Below are 23,180 nucleotides of genomic sequence, written 5' to 3'. Positions count from 1 at the left end.
TAAAGCACTTTGAGACGTTTGTGGTAGTGAAAGGCGCTATATAAATGCAAGTCTTTCTTTCTTTCAAAATCAACAATTCCATGATATTAAGGATTACTGAAGAATAGCGAAACCTTGATAAATCAGTCTCCAGACAGCAATCTGGAATTGTTAGCGACCTGAAAGGTTAACTCTGTTTCTCTCGTCGCAGATGCTGCCTGACCCGCTGACAATCGAGTTGAGCTAAACCAACACAGCAGAGACCGGGGCCAACAAACCTCAAACACGCCACTCGGCAACCTTCACCTAGTGGAGTGAATGGAGAGCAACCTTCCAGAGAAACAGACCCATAACTGCTGGTCTCCCACGCTCCCAAATACCGAGTGCAGGACTTACCCGGGTTTCAGCTCCGACTGGTGTCTGACTGCACTGTAGCGGATAGCGATGGTACACGCTTGAGACAACGCACGCGCCGAGTCTCCCACAATCATTGAGCGGATGAAGACCATTGTGCCGTAGGTCAGCTTGTCACTCGGAGGCTTCATATACGTCCCATCTGGCATCACCTTTTAAAATAGGATGTGCTTATTTGTACTGGAAAAATGGCCACCATGCTCCACCCTTTGTCTATGATTGGTCCCCTTGGAGGATAAGCCACACCGAGGTTTCACAGGAATGTGTAATTGGAACCGCCCATCCCAAGGTCTCACTAACTGCAAATTGTATCTCGATCCACTTTGAGTTCCTGAAGTGACAGAGGACAGAGCTCCCCAGAAGACAGCAAGTGCCAGCTGAAGTGCCTTACGCCAGTCCAAGTACATCCCTCCCCCAGTCGAAGTGCCTTATCCTAGCACAAGTACATCCTTCCCCCTCCCCCTCCCATCCCATGACAGATGGGGTAGGCATTGTGTACGGATTGTTAACAGGTTTATTGGGTATGAAGTGAATAGTGACAGTGTCATGACTTCTGGGTATCATCCACTCCAACTATGTCCCTTGTAGGGGGTTGGAAGAACGTGATCAGTCTTCCCAGAGTTCCCTCTCTCCCCTCCGATCCCCCCCACCCCCACCCGTCTTCTCTCCCCCAACCACTCTCTCTCTCTCTCCAGCACCCCAGGCACTCACTCTCTTACCACCGCCCCCCAGCACCCCCACGCCACACTCTCTACCCCACACTCTCTACCCCCACCACCCGCCAGCCACTACCTCCACCCCCGACTTTCTCGCCCCCTAGTCACTCACTCTCTTTCTCTCCCCACCACCCCCCCCGCCACTCTCACACCCTCCCTCCCCCCCCAACTCTCACACCCTCCCTCTTCCCCCCCCCACAACCCCCCCACACACCCTCCCCTCCCTCCCCCCCCACCCACCCTTCCCCCCCCCCACACCCTCCCCCCACCACCCCCACCCTCCCTCCCCTTCTTGCCCCCACTCTCATTCCCCTCCCTCCCCCTTCTTCCCCTTCTTCCCCCCTCCCTCCCCCTTCTTCCCACCCTCCCTCCCCCCCACAGCCCCCCCATCCCTCCCCACCTTCCCACCCTCCCTCCCCCCCCACAGCCCCCCCCTCCCTCTCCCCCAAGTTTCTTTCTCTCTCTCCTCTCCCCGCCCCCTGCCACAGTCCCTCTCTCACTCTCCCTCCCTCTCGGCCCCCCGCCGCTTCTTCGCCCTCGGCCCCAGGGGAGGGGGAGGTGGGGAAGAGAGCTATTGGGGTTGGGGGAGGAGTCGAGGCCGGAGCCTGAGTAGACGAAGAGTCAGAGCCTCAGGTCCTGCTTCTCGGCACCACGGGGAGGGAATGATTCGGGTCGGGAGGGAGGGGGGTCGGAGCTTGACAAGGGGCAGGGCATGATGACGCATGTGTGTCAAAAAAAAAGAGCAGTATAAATAGTTACACTGTTTAAAAAAAAGCCAACAAAAACGATCCAATCAATGCACACTTGGGTCACATCTCCAGCAACTCAACCTGCGACGCAGTGAGAATCTGTGGTTTCTTTTGTAATCAGTGCAAGGGATATTAGCGCTAGGAAATGGAGCACTTTCTCATATGATGCACCTACTGTCTGCAACAAGCACTGCCAGATTGGTTAGAATACAATTTTAGGCAGGGCAAACCTCGTTCTATTGTGCCCTACCTTACAAGAGTGCCCTCCTACTGCAGCAGTGTGGCATTACCATTTCACTAGCCATACCGCCAGACTCGGGAGTGACATTGGCAATTTAATGATGGATTAGTGCTGCGGGCCCATGGCACCATCTTTTTTCTGTGGTTCAGCTTTGTTACACCTCCCACTCACCATTTCATTCCTACCTGCACCAAAACAGTCAGCAGATAGCCTGCAATGTCATCTCCTCTTGTGCCCATTCACCTCCAGTGACCCTCAAGTTTTAATCCTTGGCACCCTCATATTCCTCATCTACAAGTGTAAGTGTTTGGGAATATTTTGCTATGTCAAAAAGGCGCTATATACAAACATGAAGTGGTTTGTTGAGGGAGACAGATTAACTAGAGATATAGTGAGTAACACAAGGTGTTGGGAGAGAGGGGTTACTGAGTGACAGTGTGGGGGAGCAGGATTAACATCAGCAGAAATAGTCAGTAACACAGGGCGCTGGGTGAAGAGGGGTTACTGAGTGACACGGTGGGGGAGCAGGATTATCAGGAGAGATACAGTCAGTAACACAGGGCGCTGGGGTAGGGTTACTGAGTGACAGTGTGAGGGAGCTGGATTAACATCAGTGGAGATACACTCAGCAACACAGGATGCTTGGGGACGGGCTCCCTCACTGAAACAAGCTCTGCTTCTCATCAGTACTGTGGAGATGACGTCAGAAGGCCCCAACGGAGAAAATACTGTGAAAAGAGAATGTGAGTAAGGCCAATCCTGACTGTGTTGTCAGTGTAAGGTTTCACACAGCAGTCATCCTGCACATTACCTTTGCGTATCTCATCAGCATGTTTTCACGTGGAACACGGACATTCTCCAGCTTCAGGTAGCCGTTGTCCACTTCATCATAGCCGAACTTCGGTCCGATATCACCCACCACCACACCTGGAAGCAGAGGGGAAGAGGGAGGTCAGTGAAAGTAACAGTGTTAGGCCTGACTCCGCACTCGAGACCAAGCATGACTAGCAGGTAAAACAACCCAGGAGGAAAGCGTACCAGTAACTATTGCTGGGCTGTTAACTGATAAAACAAAGACTTGCATTTCTATAGCACCTTTCCCGGCCACCAGATGTCTCAAAGCGCTTCACAACCTATAAAGTACTTTTGGTGTGTAGTCACTGTGGCAGCCAATTTGCACACAGAAAACTCCCACAAACAGCAATGGGATAATGACCAGATGATCTGTTTTTTGTTATGTTGATTGAGGCCAGGACACTAGGGATAACTCCGCTGCTCCGCTTTGAAATAGTGCCATGGGATCTTTTACGTCCACCTGAGCGGGTAGACAGGGCCTCGGTTTAACATCCCATCTGAAAGACGGCACCTCCGACAGTGCAACACTCCCTCAGCACTGCACTGGATTTATGTGCCCAAGTTCCTGGAGTGGGACTTGAACCCACAACCTTCTGGAGTTTCGGCTCCTTTCCGCTCTGTTTTTCGCCCTGGAGTGACATCTGTGAGGTGTTTTGGCCGGACGGTCAGCCTCCAGCGCTCTGCAGTGATCCTCGGGTCCGGTTTTGCGGCGACACGGAGCAGCACCACCCAGAAGCATTGAGCCCGGTGTGCAACGTCCCTGGTTGGGACAGTAGCGCGAGTTGAACTCCTGCCTGACCCTTCCGCCCCGAAGCGCGCCCCGCACCGACCACCTGGGAAATCAGGACAGTCCAACCATCCCGTCGGCAATGGGGTGAGTAATTGGTCTCCTAAGGTAATTGTTTTTTCTTTGAATTCTTTTTGCGATAGGTGGTGTGGGCAATGGTTTGGGAATGTTTTTGTGGGGGGGTTTTTTAAGATCCCCCCACCCCACCCACCAACTCCCTCACCCCCAGGCGTCTCTCGGAGTGCTCCCGGCCTGGCTCTTCAGCTCGCGAGTTTCCCATGCGAGCGCCTAAGAGTGGTGAATGGCGCCTCCTGTAGCGCTGCGCCCCCTGACTCAGGGCCCAGCTGCCCAAACTTACTTACTGAGGCACAAACTGTTCCCGGGCGCTAACTCCCCCTCCCCCCCACCGCCCTGCAACTATCGCCCCAAAAGCATCAAAGCCCCGAAAATCCAGCCCATTACGCCGGGTTGCTTACCAGGCAGAGGCTCGTGGGTGCCCATCTTGCGGATAGGCACAATGAAAGCGTGCAGCCCCCTGCACTGACCCTGGGTGTAGAGCTGAGCGAGGACAATGGCGTGGTTTGAGGTCTTCCCCACTACAAGAGAACGAAGACAAGAGTTAAGGGCGAAAAATAGTTACACACACTCAATTTGGGAAAGTGAGGCAAACTCGCTCTGAAACACACTCCCTGCCAACAGTGCTCTCATTCTCCCTTCCTCTTAGGGGGCCAAGGAGAGGGGTCAGCATGGGACCAGGCAGTAAACTAATTGCATAATCACAGAATCTTAGCACAGGAGGAGGTAATTCGACCCATCGTGCCTGTGCCGGCTCTTTGAAAGTGCTGTCCAATTCGTCCTACTTCCCTGCTCTTTCGCCATAGCCCTGCAAATTTCATCTTTTCAAGTAAATATCCAATTCTCGTTTGACAGTTACTACTGAATCTGCTTTCACCACCCTTTCAACCTTAAGTTTTAATACTTGCTTTGCTCTTCACAAAAATTAATTTAAGAACTTAGTAACCTTAAGAATTAATTTATCTAGATTATAAATAAAGTTAAATGAAAGAAAAATAGCTGTGAATAACTAGACTTCTTGGTGTCTGCTTCACGGTTTCAAAACTCCCAGACACTCCATTCAAAATAAGACCAGTTCTAAATCTGCTTCTTCCATCTTGTAATGTATTTGCTTTGTGAGTTCTTTGCTTAAGAATTCATAGCAACACATTGCTATTAAGAACTAGTTGGTTTATTAGCAAAGGTTTAACAATCACACGACACATTACCAGTTCATCCACCAGGCTCACAACCACCTGCCTCATCGTGGGTCCCCCGAACCCAACTGGCTGGAGTTTTATTTAGTCTTGTGAACATCCCCTGACTGGCTAAGCCACTCACAACTCAATAAACCTGTGAGCTTACTCACAAGTGCATACATTACACATCTGGAGTTTGAATCTCAGTCTACGAAACCCCTGTAGCAGTGACTTACAAGGAGGTGTACATGATGCTGCAGCATCTTGGATATTTGCACACTCCATTTTGCTTCCCACATGATTAAGTCAAGGGTCCCCTTCCACCCAGCGGCAAACATCACCAGGCTCACTTACATCCTCCAGGCCACCATTTGATTGAGGTCACGGTCGGGCTGTTCAGCACGAACTCCTGGGTTGATGGGTCGTAGGTTGCTGTTGTCTCCAAGCCACGGATGAAAGAGCCTAAAAGCGACAAGAGAACTATAAAATGGCAGCCAGCTTCCTCATTCAAGACACGGTGCGCACAGTACAGCAAAACCCTTTCTCCCCACCAAAACGCACTTTTGTTCTCGGGATGTGGGCGAAACCGGAAAGCCCACATCTGTTGCCAATCCCCAGTTGCCCTGAGGTGGGGGTGAACCTTCTCATTGAGCAGTGACGTTTGTATTGAGTGACATGCTAGGCCACTTCACAGGGACACAGAGTTAATCACGTAAAGTGGGAGTAGAATCCCATTTAGGCCAGATCGCAATGGGGTGGCAGGACTTTGGTGAACCAGTTGGGTGTTGAATAACAATCTGGTAGTTTTTGTGCTCATTTAGCTCTGGTGCCAGCTCATGGATTGCTAGATTTGATAAATTGAGTTTCACAACTTGCCACGATGGGATCTGAACTCAAGGGGCTGTTAGTCCACTGTTCTACCGTACCGACTCAGGTCTGGGCCGTTGATGAGGCGATTCAACGCACCTCAGGGCGGTGTGTGTTTCAGAGACGCTGTTCAATTTACCAGCCTACAGTCAGCTCCAGCACTATCCCCAGGTCCAAATAAGCACGCAACCTCGCAGCTTGCAAAATGAGCTCCGAGACCAGCTCGCCAGCTCGGAGAGAACACAAATGTAGGGGCCGCGTACCCAAGCTGGTACAGGTAATGCAGCTAGAGGCCTTGTTAGCCCAGTGTGCCTCTTAGAGTTCACACTAAGTGTACTTCCGCTGCTTTGCTCCCTTTGCAGACCGAACAAGGGGGACGATTTAAATCTTATAGACCTTTGCACGGAACGGCGCATGGCGTCCAAGTCTTGGAAAAGGCAACAGTCTGTTTAAACACCTTTGGCCATGTTAAAGAGGGTGGGGCAGAAAATACATGAAGGGAGAGAACACATATGCATTACTCAATGAGCGTTTCACATTACTGAACAACATGAAGACAACAATGGATTTAGTCACCAATACAGCTGTACAAATAGCATGTGGCACCAAGTCAGTCAGTCTTCCTGTTTGTTTGGGACGTTCCCTGGATAGGATTTAACAGTCAAAAATCCAGGCAGTTCAAACCATTCAACCCATTATGGGGTTAAGGGACAGACATTTTTAGTGGAAATGAGTGTCCAAGGAAAATTCCACTGGGGGATTGGAGGGAAAATGGGGGAAGGCATAAAAAAAAAATCAATGTCTTTCCTATCTGTGAAGAATCCTGATCACAAAAGTCTCACATCCGAGTATGTACCCGATGGACTTTGCCTCTCCTGCTATTGGGGTTGCATTCATTCCACTTCAGGATGCAGTACGCAATTGCAAGTTAAGACTCTCTATTTGCACTGTGTGGTAAAACCTAGCGAGTGCGGCGGTAAAGACCCTTCCGGTACAGCTTACGCCGAGGTTGAGCGGCAAACTATGGCTTCAGGAAAGTAGATAAACTGCACGGCGGGCGATAGTACTCTTCCATCAGATGTAACTCTACCTTAAGAGTTTTCTTTGCACTGGGTTTGAAACCAGCCCAAGCTAAGGGGATGAAGGTCTCCTCTCTCTGGCACCTGCGTTGCTCCAACGTCAATGAGTTGGGACAATTGCCAGTTCACCGCACAAAAGTGTCTCGGTGGTTGGTGTGGGAAACAGACCTGTTCAAAAGTAGGAGCGGGGGGGCGGGGGGGCTCTGTCTATCCATATTAGATTTTGGTACATATTCTGTTATTATTGACTTGATAACATAGGGTTTCTGTAATCTAATGAGCGATAGCATTGTTTTCTTTTGGAAGTTAGAACTTAGGGAGTCAGAAGGTCCCTGGGAGCACGTCAGTATTTGGAGGGAGTTTCCTGAGTGAAGGTCAATAACTGCAGGGGAATGCCCCATGCGGGAAAGGGTAAGAGATGGGCTAAAGCACATTGCTGGGGCAGTAGAAAAGAGCTTTGATCAGGCCATACACTATTCTGGGAGTGCTTGGGGAGACACTAAGTGCCAGAAGTAGACATCCCTCAGCACTTAGTGCAATAATGTTAAATTGTCCCCCTTAAAATGTCAAAGTTTGCAGATTTGTGTGCGTTACTGGTAACAGTGAAGCCGAGAGAGGCAGGGCATGATTCTGAAAGAGAGATACCCTTGTCCTGTACTTATGGAGTATGGGGGTGAGGGAAAAGAGAAGAGGGTCATTCAGAGCACAATTGCTTCTTTAAATCTGGTAAATCCAATGATGGCCAAATGGAGTCATCCAATAATGATTGCCAATTGTATTAAAAACTTACATGCAGGAAGCTTGCACTTATGCTAAGAACCCCTTGGGAACTTGATTTCCTACCCTTTTGATTAAAGCGAAGACTGGCTTAAGGGAAGGGCTACTCCCAGATTGCAAGGCAGAGCACTCAACTCTAAACCAGGTAGGCACTAATTTGAGTATCAATCACCTATATGCAGAGCTGGCAAATTAAGAGAAAAAGACTGTGCAGAAGTACAGGATCACTCCACTCCTCGAACCACATCTCTGCTGGCTAGCTGTCTGCAGGACTAACATGGGGGACACTTGTGAAGTTCAGTCTAAACAGTCAACCCCCTACCAAGTGGGCATGGTGTCACGAGCCCAGTGAAGCTCTAGAGATTTGACAGGAGTGAGAAGTCAGAGTCTAATTAAATTCTAACTCTAGACTACTGTATGGAAGGCTGCTGGTGTACTGTACCATGGCCCATCTCAGTCTGGGCATAGGTGCCAATGATCTGCAGGTTCCAAGCAGGCATGAAGAAGCGATCTTGCTGTTCGGGAGTAGCCTGGTTGAGGATGGTGGGCAGGAACATGCCCAGGTGGAGATCCAGGGGCTCTGGCCGTCCACGGTGCACAAAGCTGTGGAGACACAGGCGGAAGGATTGCAGGGATCGGAACAGGATGAAGAGTTAGAGAGAGAGCGAGAGGGAGAGATAGAGAGAGAAAAAAAGATACACACGGGTTTCATTAGAGATCTGATTAACTCTTGCATGCTGCAGCAATTACTGCCAATCACGGTGGGATTTTTACCAGTTAGTGCAAAAGTGTTAAATCTTGATCATTCAATCAGAAATTAACCACAGTAATTAATGGCATAGAGACCGTTAAGAAGCCATTCATGTGCCTGCTGCCTTGCACTCACCCCTAAAACTCTCATCGGGGCATTGTGGCCTGATCAGTTGAGATCTGCGACCACCTCATCACTGGGTCAACTCTTCCAGGTGGAGTCATAAGAACATAATTAGGAGCAGGAGTAGACCATTCAACCCCTTGAGCCTGCTCCGCCATTCAATAAGATCATGTCTGATCTTCTACCTCAACACCATGTTCTCGCCCGATGATCTTATCCCTTGATTCCCCCTAGACTCCAAAAATCTATCGATCTTAGTCCTAGCATTTCCCGCAAAACCTAGGCGCTAGTGACATATCTCAGTCGTGATGTTTCCCGACCGGCATCCTTGACTGTTCTGGTGTGCCAACAGCTGGGAGCTGTTCAGCTCTTTGATAATCACAAACCGCGGGGAAACTACCGCCCAACCTGTCGACTGCACAAAGTTCTTCAAAAAAATAACTCCGCGATGAACACTTCAAAATGAAACAAAAGCCAACTTGTGTCACACTGACTACCTTTTTTGAACTTTTACAATAACGTGACTGGACAACTCTAACGCAAAAAAAATTAAAATGTTGTAGCGACACCAACAGGTAAATCAGCAACTGCAAGAGAAAAGACAAGAGTAACAGTTCCTGTTGAGGCCCTATGACAGAGCATTAATCTGCCTTTTGTTATTTCCAGGTGCCGATTGACTGGCAGTACTTTGCGTCTTCTGTACTGTAGGTTCAGTGGTTGTGCTTTGTTTGACTAGTTTAGAAACTTACTTTTATCTCAAAGCACGTGCTACACAAAATGGTTTTTCATCACTTTCGAGTTAGCAAACTCCAGGTAACTGAGGCCCTATTCACTTAAATTATAGAATCATAGAAATTTACAGCACCGAAGGAGGTCATTTTGGCCCAAGGTGTCCACCCTGGTTGACAAAGAGCTATCCAGCCTAATCCCACTTTCCAGCCCTTGGTCCGTAGCCCTGTAGGTTACGGCACTTCAGGTACACATCCAAGTATTTTTTTTTAAGTGATGAGGCTTTCTACCTCGACCATCCTTTCAGGCAGTGAGTTCCAGACCCCCACTACCCTCTGGGTGAAAAAATGTCCCCTCAAATCTTCCCACCAATGACTTTAAATCTATGCCCCCTGGTTGTTGACCCGTCTGCTAAGGGGCCAAAAATAGAGGGGCAAAAATAGAGTACTTTCAAAATGCTCATCCCCAACACTTACCATCTCCTTTGTGATCTTTTACTGTCATATTACAAATAGAAATAAAGTTTGAGGCAGGGAGATATGCATTGTATTGAGCCTTTTTAATTCTAGAGTTTGGAGCCATTGCATGTAAGAGACAGCAACAGCCCACTCTGTGCAATGCAGGGGCTGCGCTCTCGTACATCCTCGCATGCATACACCACACACACGAGCAGATGAGACACTCTCTGGGGTTAAACAGATCACCGCCACTCAGTGTCCAGATTCACACACGCAGGGTGGGGGAGAGAAATAAAAACCACAACTTTCAGCCAATTATCAGAACTGATTGCCTCGGGAGCAGACGCAAGGATTTCAGCATCTTATTTCACATTGCAGAGACCGGCGATTTAGACCATGGCAATATTGCTCCAAGGCACCACTCATCATTCGTTACTGCAGTGTGGGTGAATCGACAGCGCGGTTACCGTGAAGCGAGCAACAGCATGCGTTCCGAGCAAAGCAAATCACCAGAATCATTCGCTGACCAACAGCCAACGCGAGTGGACAGACACCATCGGCATTTAGTGAATTAGAGAATTAGTCAACATTCACTCATAGACAGAGGTGGATCAAATCCACCCAAGAGAAAACCTGGGAAAGGGCTGGGGGGGGGGGGGGGGGGCAGGTCAGAAAGGATAAGACAGTTTGGGGCGATGGTCATGAAATATCAGGTTTACCGCACTCGATACCACAAGAGCGCACTCTCCTTGTGCCAGGGTGAATATGGAGGCTAGGCTAGGTGAAGAAAAGTTAAATAGTACTTTGAATGCCACAGTATATTAGAGTACCAACTAGTGCCGTATGGGAGTGCGGCAGTCACTCCCGAAACATTTAATGAGACAGAAAAAAAAAGCCTGCATCATAACAGAAATCCTTCCAAACAGATGAGTTTTGGTTTCAATCTGGCCTTGGCAGAATGGTACAGTCTCAATCATGGATAAGAATTATTACTTTGCAGTTCTTGTCGAGTATTTGAGTTAAGAACACCTCCCATCCTCTGCGGCCTATTCTCATTCTTCCTTCGGCTGAGCCGGAGGAGTATTCTGTCCCACATTTTTGCACACGTTTCTGTAAAAGCAAAGCTACGTCTCCATCAGTCTCCCTGTGCCACATGCTGGTCCTCAGCTGACCTCGAGTTGGTGAACGGCGCCCTCAATCAACGCCACCCAAGGGGATACGAGAAGGTGGGCCAGCACGATGCCACCTGGGAGGTGCGCAAAGGGTGGCCCCACCAGTTTTTTCTGCCGTCTTTCCCGCTGCGCGGTCTCTGTGCCTCGACGGCAGGGCCGAGACGAGGAATTCGCGGGGCACCGAGGAAGTACCCCTACCTCGGTGCCTTTGAGTTGCCATCCAGCCGCAGCAGAGGGCGACTCTTGGGGAGCCCTCGCCACCTCACAGGGGCAGCTCTCTGGCACGCTCACCATTTTGCAGCGCCGCAATTAAAGACCACATCTTCTGGAACACTAACCGTGGCCCAGCTCAGTCTGGGCGTAGGTACCGATGATCTGCTGAGTGTAAGACAGGCGCAGCCATTTCTCTTTCTGCTCGGGCGTGCACTGATTCTCCAGGGTGGGTATGAACATGGCAGTGTGGAGGCCCAAGGTATCTACCGCGGTGCCCAGACAAGTTCTGCAGGGTACAATCAATAGTTGACATGGGATGGTGACTCACAAATTCATGCAGTACTTACTGTGCAAGACACCCGTGCTGCTCCCAACACACTCCACTCCGTTCCGATTAATATTGGCATTATATAAAACACTTTACTACCCAAATGTTTCAGATTCTTTCATGCGAATCCAGCAACTGAACCCGAGCTAGCAATGTTCCATGCGGGCCAATGAATATCCAGTTAGTTAGTTTTCAGCGGGGTTGGTTGAGGGAAAGAATGGCCTGGCTAGCAGGAGAAATCCCTGCTCTTCGAGCGGTGCTGCTGATCAGGCAAACGGGGACCTTGCTGCCTCATCCAAAGGGGAGCACCTCTGACAATGCAGCACTCCCTCAATTTGTTAGCTTGTGTTATGACATGACCCCAGAGGAAAGAGTGCTGGAAACAGTCAAGCTGAAACTATTCTGTAAAACCCGCTCACTACCTGTGACAATGGCACGATGTCACTTGGTAAAATAAATCTCCCTTATAACTTCAGGAATATCGAAAGCTATTAACCTTCGGATTTGTGGATTCAATCAATGGCCACTTTGCAACTGAGGGCTCAATGGACATATATGGGGTCTACCTCCTTAACCACCCTCCCCAACTACATGCGTCTCATGGGACACGTCAAGACCAGAGTCTCTTCCCCGTCTTTTCCTCCTCCAATTTGCGCCCTTTACCCTCCCTGTCCAGAAGTCGGTGGGTCTTGCTGGGGTACACTGCCACTGAAGGCAGTGGCTCTTCAGTGCTTCACCCAACTGACCACTTTTCACACTTGTTGAGCCAGACACTGTCCACATCCAACATCCATACACAAGCACTGCCAGCAGGAGGCACCAGGTGGCGAAAAGAAGCAGGAACCCACGCCCAGCTTCCCCTCCCTAATCCATGGAACTGAGCCAACTGCAACAACCCTCCTGCTGGCCGAGTGGAGGCCAGCTAAATCAGCAAAGGCCAGGGCTGAGAGTTTCCTAAGTCTGCATGGCTCTTGACTACACTGGGCAGTGCGTTTAGCAGCAAGACATTCTATTCATATCTTCACATGATTCATTGGGTCTTCCTTCAAAACAAGTCAGAGGTTCAATATTAGTGAGTAAACATGCCTCAGTGGAGCTACCCATCCACACGTGAACCACATTTCTCCATGAACCTCAGGCTTCAAAATTGCCCCAGAGCAGGACAAATCGGTACTAATAAGAACAGATTTGCTGCATTATAAAATGCCACATGCCTCACAGTGATCTCACTAATAATCAAAAGGTAATTAAATGCCAAGGTTAACTACAGTGCTGATACAATCAGCAAAACAGAGCATTGGAACAAACCCAAGACCCAAGGCTCCTTGCAACGTTAGCTTGTGCTGCCATCTCCAGAGAGTTAATCCACAATCCCAGTTGCTCCAATGCATTCCCCACCCTCCCGAGACTTACTGTGCAATCCCACTGTACCAGTTGGACCTTATAGCAAGAGTGTCCATGTGTTTTTGTCTGATGGGCCATGAGCTTAAAGAGCCACATTATAAAAGTCTAAGTCAATGCCCCCATCCCCGGTCACCGACACCAAACGGAGCTGGTTGCTCAGATTCAAGATTTATTCACTGATGAGCAACAGCACAAAGGACAGCTCTTTCCAAAATCTCCACGGCTCGCGAAATTCAAAATTGGACCATCTAGCAAGTGAGAAACACAAGCGCAAATAGAAACCCAGGCGACTGAGCTTCGTGGACTGGACGGCTGCGGCTCGAGGACCAGAAAGAGCCCATGGCCGTCATCTAGATACCTCTGTCTTGCCGCACTTGAAGCATCATCATCATAGGCAGTCCACTCTAAAAATGGTGACTGAGCAGTCCAATACAAGAATCACAGACTCTGTCACAGGTGGGACAGATAGTCGTTGAGGGAAGGGGTGGGTGGGACAGGTTTGCCACAGGCTCTTTCCGCTGCCTGCACTTGTTTTCTGCATGCTCTCGGCGACGAGACTCGAAATGCTTAGCACCTTCCCGGATGCACTTCCTCCACTTAGGGTGGTCTCAGGCCAGGGACTCCCAGGTGTCGGTGGGGATGTTGCACTTTATCAGGGAGACTTTGTGGGTGTCCTTGAAACACACTTGAAGCAGGCCATACCTAGCAGGGCGCATTGTACTGACAAAATTAGAACAGAGGTAAACACATTGCACAATTCAACTATAATCTCATTCAGTGGCCACAGGGTGAAAGATAAAATGGGACACACCAGAAAAATAGAACACCAGGGAATAGTTTGGGAGGTATTAATCTCCTAATTAAAGGGCAAGGTTAACCACAGTGTTGATACAATCAGCAAAACAGAGCAGGGCTGGCAGGAGTTAGAGGACAACAACGTGAGAGAGGTGGATCATCAGTAGAGGAACAGTCAGGACCAGGGCACTGGGCAGGGGTTACTGAGTGAGTGCAAGGGAGCTGAATTATCAACAACTTGCATTTATATAGCGCCTTTAACATAGTAAAGCATCCTAAGGCGCTTCACAGGAGTGTTATAAGACAACATTTTGACACCGAGCCACATAAGAAGAAATTATGGCAAGTGACCAAAAAAGAGGTAGGTTTTAAGGAGTGTCTTAAAGGAGGAAAGAGAGGTAGAGAGGCAGAGAGGTTTAGGGAGGAAATTCCAGAGCTTGGGGCCTAGGCAACAGCAGGCTCGGCCACCAATCAGGAATGCTTAAGAGGTCAGAATTTGAGGAGCACAGATATCTCGGGGGCTGAGAGGCTGGAGGTGATTACAGAGATAGGGAGGGGCGAGGCCATGGAGGTATTTAAAAATAAGGATGACAATTTTAAATCGAGGCGTTGCTTAACCAGGAGCCAATGTAGGTCAGCGAGCACAGGGCTGATGGGTGAGCGGGACTTGATGTGAGTTAGGACACGGGCTGCCGAGTTTTGGATGACCTCAAGTTTACGTAGGGTAGAATGTGGGAGGCCAGCCAGGGGTGCGTTGGAGTAGTCAAGTCTAGAGTTAACAAAGGCATGGACGAGGGCTTCAGCAGCAGATGAGCTGAGGCAAGTGCGGAGGCGGGTGATGTTATGGAGGTGGAAATGGGCAGTCTTAGTTATGCTGCGGCTATGTGGTCGGAAGCTCATTTCAGGGTCAAATATGACACCAAGGTTGCAAACGGGAGCTGGATTATCAGTAGGGATACAGTAGGTAACACAGGGCGCTGGTTGAGATAAGTTACTGACTGCAGCAACACGTGGATTAAGTGCAGCAGAGATCCAGAGAACAGTGTTAAACTCGAGGACTGTTTCAGCTCCCTCACACATATTGAGGACCAGTTTCCCCAACCATGTCAGGAACATGCAGCTTTTAAAGTACACGACAAAAAAAAACAATTGTAAAGTAAATTTGAATTATTTGCATCAACTTTAGCAAAAAGTGCCTTAGGAAATAGAAAACTGAAAACCACATCCTTCGCCCAGAAGCCTGAAGGAGATAAAAAGGTGGGGAGTTTGACTGGGGCGGTACACCTGTCACACTGTAACGCAGGTGTCCTAAGGCGAGCTCAGGGAGGACAGAAACCTCCCGTGGAGCAGAAGGGGTGCATTAGATTTGGAGTTTAACACACCCTCATCCTTGGACTATCTGCACACACCTGTCACATCAGAATATTTTATACAGGACTTGCAAAGGGGAGGTGATGAGGTGTAAAGGAAAAAAGAAACTTGCATTTAATTTGCGCCTCTCACAACCAGACGTCCTAAGGTGCTTTAAAGCCAATGAAGTACTTTTTGGAGTGTAGTCACTGTTGTAATGTTGGCAACACAGCAGCCAAATTGCACACAGCAAACTCCCACAAACAGCAATGTGACAATGACCAGATAATCTGCTTTTAGTGATGTTGGTTGAGGGATAAATATCGGTCAGGACACCAGGGATAACTCCCCCTGCTCTTCTTCAAATTAGTGCCATGGGATCTTTTACGTCCACTTGAGAGCGCAGACGGGGTCTCAGTTTAATGTCTCATCCGACAGTGCAACACTCCCTCAGTACTGCACTGGGGTGTCAGCCTCGATTGTGGACTCAAGTCTCTTTAGTAGGATTTGAACCCATGACCTTCTAACTCAGAGACGAGAGTGCTACCCACTGAGCCACAGCTAACACTCAAAATCTCGATCTTATAAAGGCTCTGACAGTTTCTTTCTTAATGCATTGCCCAAATTTACTCATTGATTCTGTAGATCAATAAACGATGGATCAGAAATCCTGGGTCCCAAATCCCCGATCAGCGAGTGGGTGAAGAGGCATGCGATTCATCACCGGGCTATAGATGATGCATAATCACCCACCCAGTGCCCTGCTCTTTGATCCAAGTCTAGTATCAACAAGCCAGGCAAAGTGTGTCACAATGACACCAACCTCATCAGAGCCAAGACAAAGGCTCCAAGGTCAGAGAAAGGTTTTTCCTTCTAATTACACTCATGCCAAGAGAGACGACAAAACCATCTCCGCTGTTACTGTTCAGTTATTTGGGGACCTGTGCTTTATGCAGGGCTGCGCTTTTCATTAAAAAAGCGCTGAGAGAAAAGGAACACTCCATTGAAACAAGCCCCACATCCTAGCCTACATAAAGGGGCACAGTAATGCAGTAAGACAGCACTCAAGGGCTAGAAGAGGCCATGTGGACCATTGCTAGTACTGTAACACTCTCTCCTAGCCTTCCTACATTACAACAGTGACTACACTTCAAAAGTACTGTACTTCATTGGTTGGAAAGCGCTTTGGGATGTCCTGAGGTGCTATAGAAATGCAAATATATTTTCCTTTTGCATCTGACAGCATTTTACATAGAATTGCATTATTCCCCTTTCTCTTCATCCCCCTCCTCGCCAACCCTTGTCCTCTCCCCATTATTGACAGCACAGAAACAAGCCATACGGCCCACTGGTTTATATGTTTATACTCCACACAAGCCTCCTCCCACCCTATCAGCATATCCCTCTATTCCTTTCTCCTTTGCGTGTTTATCTAGCTTCCCCTCAAATGCCTTTATGCTATTCGCCTCAACTACTCCCTGTGGTAGCGAGTTCCACATTCTAACCACTCTCTGGGTAAAAGAAGTTTATCCTGAATTCCTTACTGGATTTGTTCGTCAATCTAATATTTATGACCCCTAGTTTTGGATTCACCCACAAGTGGAAAAATTGCACTCATATTAAATTTGGCTGGGCTTCCCCAATGATAAGGGCTTACAGCCAACAGAAAGGGTGGATCTGGAGGTCAACGATCTATTGTTTACAGGGCTCTATATACAAAGTACTTTCAGATTTATGGTGACTTTCTTACTAAAAACGAAACATTTCACATCGATTCCACCTTCAGTTGGTGCTCTGAACATTGTGTGACTAGACACCACGTGACCCGCCACCTAAAGGGAAAAGAAGAAATCCATCTTTGCAATAAAACAGGACATTAAAAATTTCAGTTAAAAAAATGAACATAAAAAATATATAAGCAGGACTTGCAAACATTTAAAAAAATCTAAAATTTAGTGTTAGCGACGAGCAGAAAGCCTCCCTCAGCCGCGTGTGGAATCAGCAACAGCTCTACAAGTAAATGAGGACACAAAATACCAAACTTTATAAAGTCTGGGCCCTAAATGATGTGAAAGCGACTGGCACTCCAGCAGCACCTGACAGGAAAGAGCACAAGCGAGACAACGTGAAGCGCAAATAATGCTCCGACATCCACTGCCCAAACTGAGCGATTGGCCCAAAGGTTTGAGTCTTGCAGGGAACAAGAACGACCCCATGCAAACAAGTGTTGAGCCCTAATATGTCCATCCTGACTGGATTCAGACTCAAACCCACCAAGACACACATGACCTTCTGCGGAGCTAAAATTCCGCACCTGCCCCTCGATCCTCAGAGACACAAATAACCATTCACCCCCCTTCCCCTGGGCACACTCCCCCTCCCCAATGAAGCACAAATCAGCGCCCAAAGGATGGACAAGCACAACCTCCGCAAGGGGGGGGGGGGGGGGGGGAACTCCCTCCCATCCGAGGCTCAAGGCAGAACCTGGCATGTTTCCCCCCCACCCACACCCTCCCCCCCGGCCCCAACCTCCTCCCACCCTCCCAATCCTTCCTTCCACCTCTCTTCCTGCACTACTCCCGCTCTCTCTTTACTCTTCCCTCCTCTTGCTCCCCACCTTTTTCTGTTGTCCTCTCATTTCCCCAACCAACACTTCTGCTATCCTCCTGTCCTATTCCGCTTCCTCTTCCCTTCCCTCGCCAGCACTTCTCCCCTCTGCCCTGCGCCTCTTCTCTCCCATCCTTCCGCCCACGTTCTCAGTCTCCCTTCCCATCTTCCTCCCCACACATTTAGCTGCACAACTACATAAAATTACATAGGATTTACAACGCCGAAACAGGCCAATCGGCCCAACTGGTCTATGCCGGTGTTTATCTTCCACAAGAGCCTTCTCCCACATTAATTACCTCTGCCCACCCTGCCCTGTAACTCGCTGTTCCCTTCTGCTTGATGTAGACATCCAGCCTCCTCTTGCATGCACCAATGCTCCCTGCTTTAACCACGCCATGTTGCAGATAATTCCACATTCTCACCACTCACTGTGTAACGAAATTACTCCTAAATTCTGTATTTGCTCCGTTAATGACCATCTTATATTTATATCCCCTTGTCCTGGCCTCACCCATATGTGGAAACGGTTTCTCCACATCCACCCCATCAAACCCTTCATAACTTTGAGACATTCCATCAGGTCTCCTCTTGGTCTTCTCTTTTCCAGTCTACTTAAACAAGACAGACTGTGTCTCAGCACCAGAACCAGGCCATTCACACATACCAGCTTGCACCTCTGATGTCATTTACCCACTATTGAAGGAAACTGCAAAGTTGCAGAATACATACATACCATTAAAAAATGACTACTTCAAGTTTCAAAAAACCATGGATAAATAAAGCGGTTAGAAACAAACTAAACTTGAAGCAGGATTATAGAGTCTACAGATGTGAGAGAGAAAGAACAATGGAAAGACAGTACAACAGGAACAATGCCGCAGTGGTTGTTGGCACCAATCTTTGTTTTCAAAGTGCCCAAGCCAGGGGACAAGGGGAGTGACAAGGGGGAGGGGGGGGTGGAGGGGGCAGAAGCTGGGGGTTGGGGGAAAGACAACCAGGACTGGAGAATGGAGTTGGGAAGGGGATGGAACTGGGAGGGCAGAAGGAAGATGAGGTTGGGAGAAGGCGGGTGATAGGTTTTGCGGGGGGGGGGGGGGGTGACATTTGAGGAGTTGGGTTCTGGGAGGTTTCCCCGGATGGGATAGTTAGATGGATTCTGACTGGGGAGGTGGGGAATGATGTAGGCTTCTGATACCTTGGGTGATGGGAGAGGTGGCTTTATATAACTTGGGGGGTGGAGGATGGGGGTAGGTCATTGAAATGGGTTTCTATACATTGCAGGGAGGGGAGTTCCAGGCAGCCTGGGGAGGTAGGCTTCTGGTATTCTGGGGAGAGGTGGGTTTCAGGAGATTCAAGCTTCAAAGTGCCCTGGGTGATGGTGAGATGGGCTCTGAGTCCCGTGCGATGGGGGAGCTAGGCTCCCGAGATCATGGGAAGTACTGTTCATGATTACTTGGATGGGGCAGAATCAGGGTCAGGTGTGCTGCAGGAGCAGAGGGAAGGGAGATGCGATCCCTGTGCTGGTTTCCATATGTACCTGACACTGACCACTCTTACAATATCTATGTGGCGTGTAAAGATGTACTAGGTGTGTGGCATGGAACGGACTAATGAGAAATTACAAAATTGTGCACTTTGTTGTTGTTTTCCGTCACCATGTTTGTAGAGAGTTGATGTGTGTTGGTGTGTACTGCCTGTTTCCAGTACTGCTGCATTCACTGTCGTGTTTAAACATAGAAAATAGGTGCAGGAGTAGGCCACTCGGCCCTTAGAGCCTGCACCACCATTCAATATGATCATGCAACTTCAGTACCCCATTCCTGCTTTCTCTCCATACCCCTTGATCCCTTTAGCCGTAAGGGCCACATCTAACTCCCTTTTGAATATATCTAACGAACTGGCCTCAACAACTTTCTGTGGTAGAGAATTCCACAGGTTCACAATTCTCTGAGTGAAGAGGTTTCTCCTCATCTCAGTCCTAAATGGCTTACCCCTTATTCTTAGACTGTGACCCCTGGTTCTGATTTCCCCAACATCGGAAACATTCTTCCTGCATCCAACCTGTCCAATCCCATCAAAATGTTATATGTTTTGATGAGATCCCCTCTCATTCTTCTAAATTCCAGTGAATATAAGCCTAGTCGATCCAGTCTTTCTTCATAGGTCAGTCCTACCATCCCAGGAATCAGTCTGATGAACCTTCGCTGCACTCCCTCAATAGCAAGAATGTCCTTCCTCAGATTAGGAGACCAAAACTGTACACAATATTCAAGGTGTGGCCTCACCCACGCCGTGTACAACTGCAATAAGACATTCCTGCTCCTATACTAAATCCTCTTGCTATGAAGGCCAACATGCCATTTGCCTTCTTCACCACCTGCTGTACCTGCATGCCAACTTTCAATGACTGATGTACCATGACACCCAGGTCTCATTGCACCTCCCCTTTTCCTAATCGGTCACCATTCAGATAATATTCTGCCTCCCTGTTTTGCCACCAAAGTGCATAACCTCACATTTATCTATATTATACTGCATCTGCCATGCATTTGCCCACTCACCTAACCTGTCCAAGTCACCCTGCAGCCTCTTAGCATCCTCTTCACAGTTCACACTGCCACCCAGCTTAATGTCATCTGCAAACTTGGAGATATTACATTCAATTCCTTCATCCAAATCATTAATGTATATTGTAAATAGCTGAAGGCCCAGCACTGAACCTTGTGGTACCCCACTAATCACTGCCTGCCATTCTGAAAAGGGCCCATTTATTCCTACTCTTTGTTGCCTGTCTGCCAACCAGTTCTCTATCCATGTCAATACATTACCCCCAATACCATGTGCTTTAATTTTGCACACTAATCAAAAGCCTTTTGAAAGTACAAATACACCACATCCACTGGTTCTCCCTTGTCCACTCTACTAGTTACATCCTCAAAAAATTCTAGAAGATTTGTCAAGCATGATTTCCCTTTCATAAATCCATGATGACTTGGACCGATCCTGTCACTGCTTTCCAAATGCGCTGCTATTACGTCTTTAATAATTGATTCCAACATTTTCCCCACTACCAATGTCAGGCTAACCTGTTTTCTCTCTCCCTCCTTTTTTTTTTTTAAATGGGGTTACATTAGCTACCCTCCAATCTATAGGAACTGATTCAGAGTCTATAGAATGTTGGAAAATTACCCCAATGCATCCACTATTTCTAGGGCCATTTCCTTAAGTACTCTGGGATGCAGACTATCAGGCCCTGGGGATTTATCGGCCTTCAATCCCATCAATTTCCCTAACACAATTTCCTGACTAATAAGGATTTCCTTCAGTGCCTCCTTCTCGCTAGACTCTCGGTCCCCTAGTATTTCCGGAAGGTTATTTGTGTCTTCCTTAGTGAAGATAGAACCAAAGTATTTGTTCAGTTGGTCTGCCATTTCTTTGTTCCCCATTATAAATTCACCTGATTCTGACTGCAAGGGACCTACATTTGTCTTCACTAATCGTTTTCTCTTCACATATCTATAGAAGCTTCTGCAGTCAGTTTTTATGTTCCCTGCAAGCTTACTCTCATACTCTATTTTTCCCCTTCTAATTAAACCCTTTGTCCTCCTCTGCTGAATTCTAAATTTCTGCCAGTCCTCAGGTTTGCTGCTTTTTCTGGTCAATTTATATGCCTCTTCCTTGGATTTAACACTATCCCTAATTTCCCTTGTTAGCCACGGTTGAGCCACTTTCCCCGTGTTATTTTTACACCAGACAGGGATGTACAATTGTTGAAGTTCATCCATGTGATCTTTAAATGTCTGTCATTGCCTATCCACCGTTAAGTATCATTCACCAGTCTATCCTAGCCAATTCACATCTCATACCATCGCAGTTACCTTTCTTTAAGTTCAGGACCCTAGTCTCTGAACTAACTATATCACTCTCCATCTTAATAAAGAATTCTACCATATTATGGTCACTCTTCCCCAAGGGGCCTCGCACAACAAGATTACCAATTAATCCTCTCTCATTACACAAGACCCAGTCTATGATGGCCTGCTCTCTCGTTGGTTCCTCGACATATTGGTCTCGAAAACCATCCCTAATACACTCCAGGAAATCCTCCTCCACCGTATTGCTACCAGTTTGGTTAGCCTAATCTATATGTAGATTAAAGTCACCCATGATAACTGCTGTAGCTTTATTGCACGTATCCCTAATTTCCTGTTTGATGCCATCCCCAACCTCACGACGACTGTTTGGTGGTCTGTACACAACTCCCACTAGCGTTTTCTGCCCTTTGGTGTTCCGCAGCTCTACCCATACAGATTCCACATCATCCAAGCTAATGTCCTTCCTTACTATTGCGTTAATCTCCTCTTTAACCAGCAATGCTACCCCACCTCCTTTTCCTTTCTATCTTTCCTGAATATTGAATACCCCTGGATGTTGAGTTCCCAGCCTTGGTCACCCTGGAGCCATTTCTCCGTAATCCCAATTACATCATATCCGTTAACAGCTTTCTGCGCAGTTAATTCATCCACCTTATTACGAATACTCCTCGCATTGAGACACAGAGCCTTCAGGTTTGTTTTTTTAAACACTATTTATCCTTTTAGAATTATGTTGTAACGTGGCCCTGTTTGATTTTTGCCTTTGATTTCCTTATCTCCTTTAGTGGTTTAGTGCAATAAATTTGTACTGATGACTCTGCTTTGATCAGTGGACTTTCTCATGTCAGCTAATGTAGGGCCAAAAAATGGGTGGCTTAGAATGGAACAACAATTATTTGCCAAACTCTTAGCCGTATGTAATAAAGAATTCTGTGGAGTCATAAGGTTCATTTACTGGATTTGGACAGCGGTTATGAAAAGCTTGAACTTTATGCTTGGTGTCAGAGATTGCTCAAACTCTCTCGTGACTATGTTTGTCCTCATTCCCAGATATTCTCTGTTAAATAAACACTCCTTTCAGTAAAGGAGGACATGGGATACTTAAGTATTTTGTTTCAGCATTTACAAAGCGAAGGATAATGGGAAGGAGGGAAATCCCAAATTGGTTAAAAGGCAGATAAGTTATTATTAAAAAATAGTTAAGCAAAAGAGGGACAAAGTGTAGGGACCTGGTGGGATACATCCAAGAATCCTGAGCGAAATGGGGGAAGAAACAGCCGAGTCTCTCGAAATAATATTTCAGGGTTCTGATGAGAGGGGGTGTGCGCTGGAGGACTGGAGAGTAACTAATGACTAATATCCATCTTCCAAAAGCTGAGACAGCGCTAAACCAGGTCATTGCAGGTCAGGTAGTTTAACATCTGTGGTAGGCAAATCTTTAATTGAAGATGTAATTACTAAATATCTAGATGAAGGGAAAATAATTAGAGGCAGGCAACACTGTTTGCAGAAAGGACATTTGTGCTCGACAAATCAGATTTTGTTCTTTGAGATGACAGATGTGGTGGATGGGGAAATGCAGCGGATGTGGTGTACAGGGACTTTTAGAAAGTCTTTGATCAGGTACCACACATACAAATACACACACGACTATT

At 47.8% G+C, this 23,180-nt stretch overlaps 1 protein-coding gene across 3 annotated transcripts in view; it reads right to left on the bottom strand.

Moving 5' to 3' along the window:
• The window catches only part of acox1 (acyl-CoA oxidase 1, palmitoyl), an 80,815-nt gene that overhangs the window by 35,700 nt on the left and 21,935 nt on the right, over positions 1-23,180 (bottom strand). For 2 of the 3 annotated variants that reach the window (XM_070857468.1, XM_070857470.1), the window contains exons 3-7: positions 8,160-8,320; positions 5,349-5,456; positions 4,218-4,337; positions 2,911-3,026; positions 376-545 (exon numbers count right to left, since the gene is read on the bottom strand). In XM_070857468.1, coding sequence (XP_070713569.1) covers positions 376-545; positions 2,911-3,026; positions 4,218-4,337; positions 5,349-5,456; positions 8,160-8,320 — 675 coding nt within the window. Of the gene's footprint in view, positions 1-375; positions 546-2,910; positions 3,027-4,217; positions 4,338-5,348; positions 5,457-8,159; positions 8,321-11,288; positions 11,450-23,180 lie in introns of all 3 variants that reach the window. The other variant, XM_070857469.1, reaches the window with a different exon arrangement.

Source organism: Pristiophorus japonicus, chromosome 16 (assembly GCF_044704955.1).
Source record: "Pristiophorus japonicus isolate sPriJap1 chromosome 16, sPriJap1.hap1, whole genome shotgun sequence".
NCBI classification, from domain to species: Eukaryota; Metazoa; Chordata; class Chondrichthyes; family Pristiophoridae; genus Pristiophorus; species Pristiophorus japonicus.
Note: the sequence above shows the minus strand (reverse complement) of the source record. Positions and strands in the feature narration are given on the sequence as shown.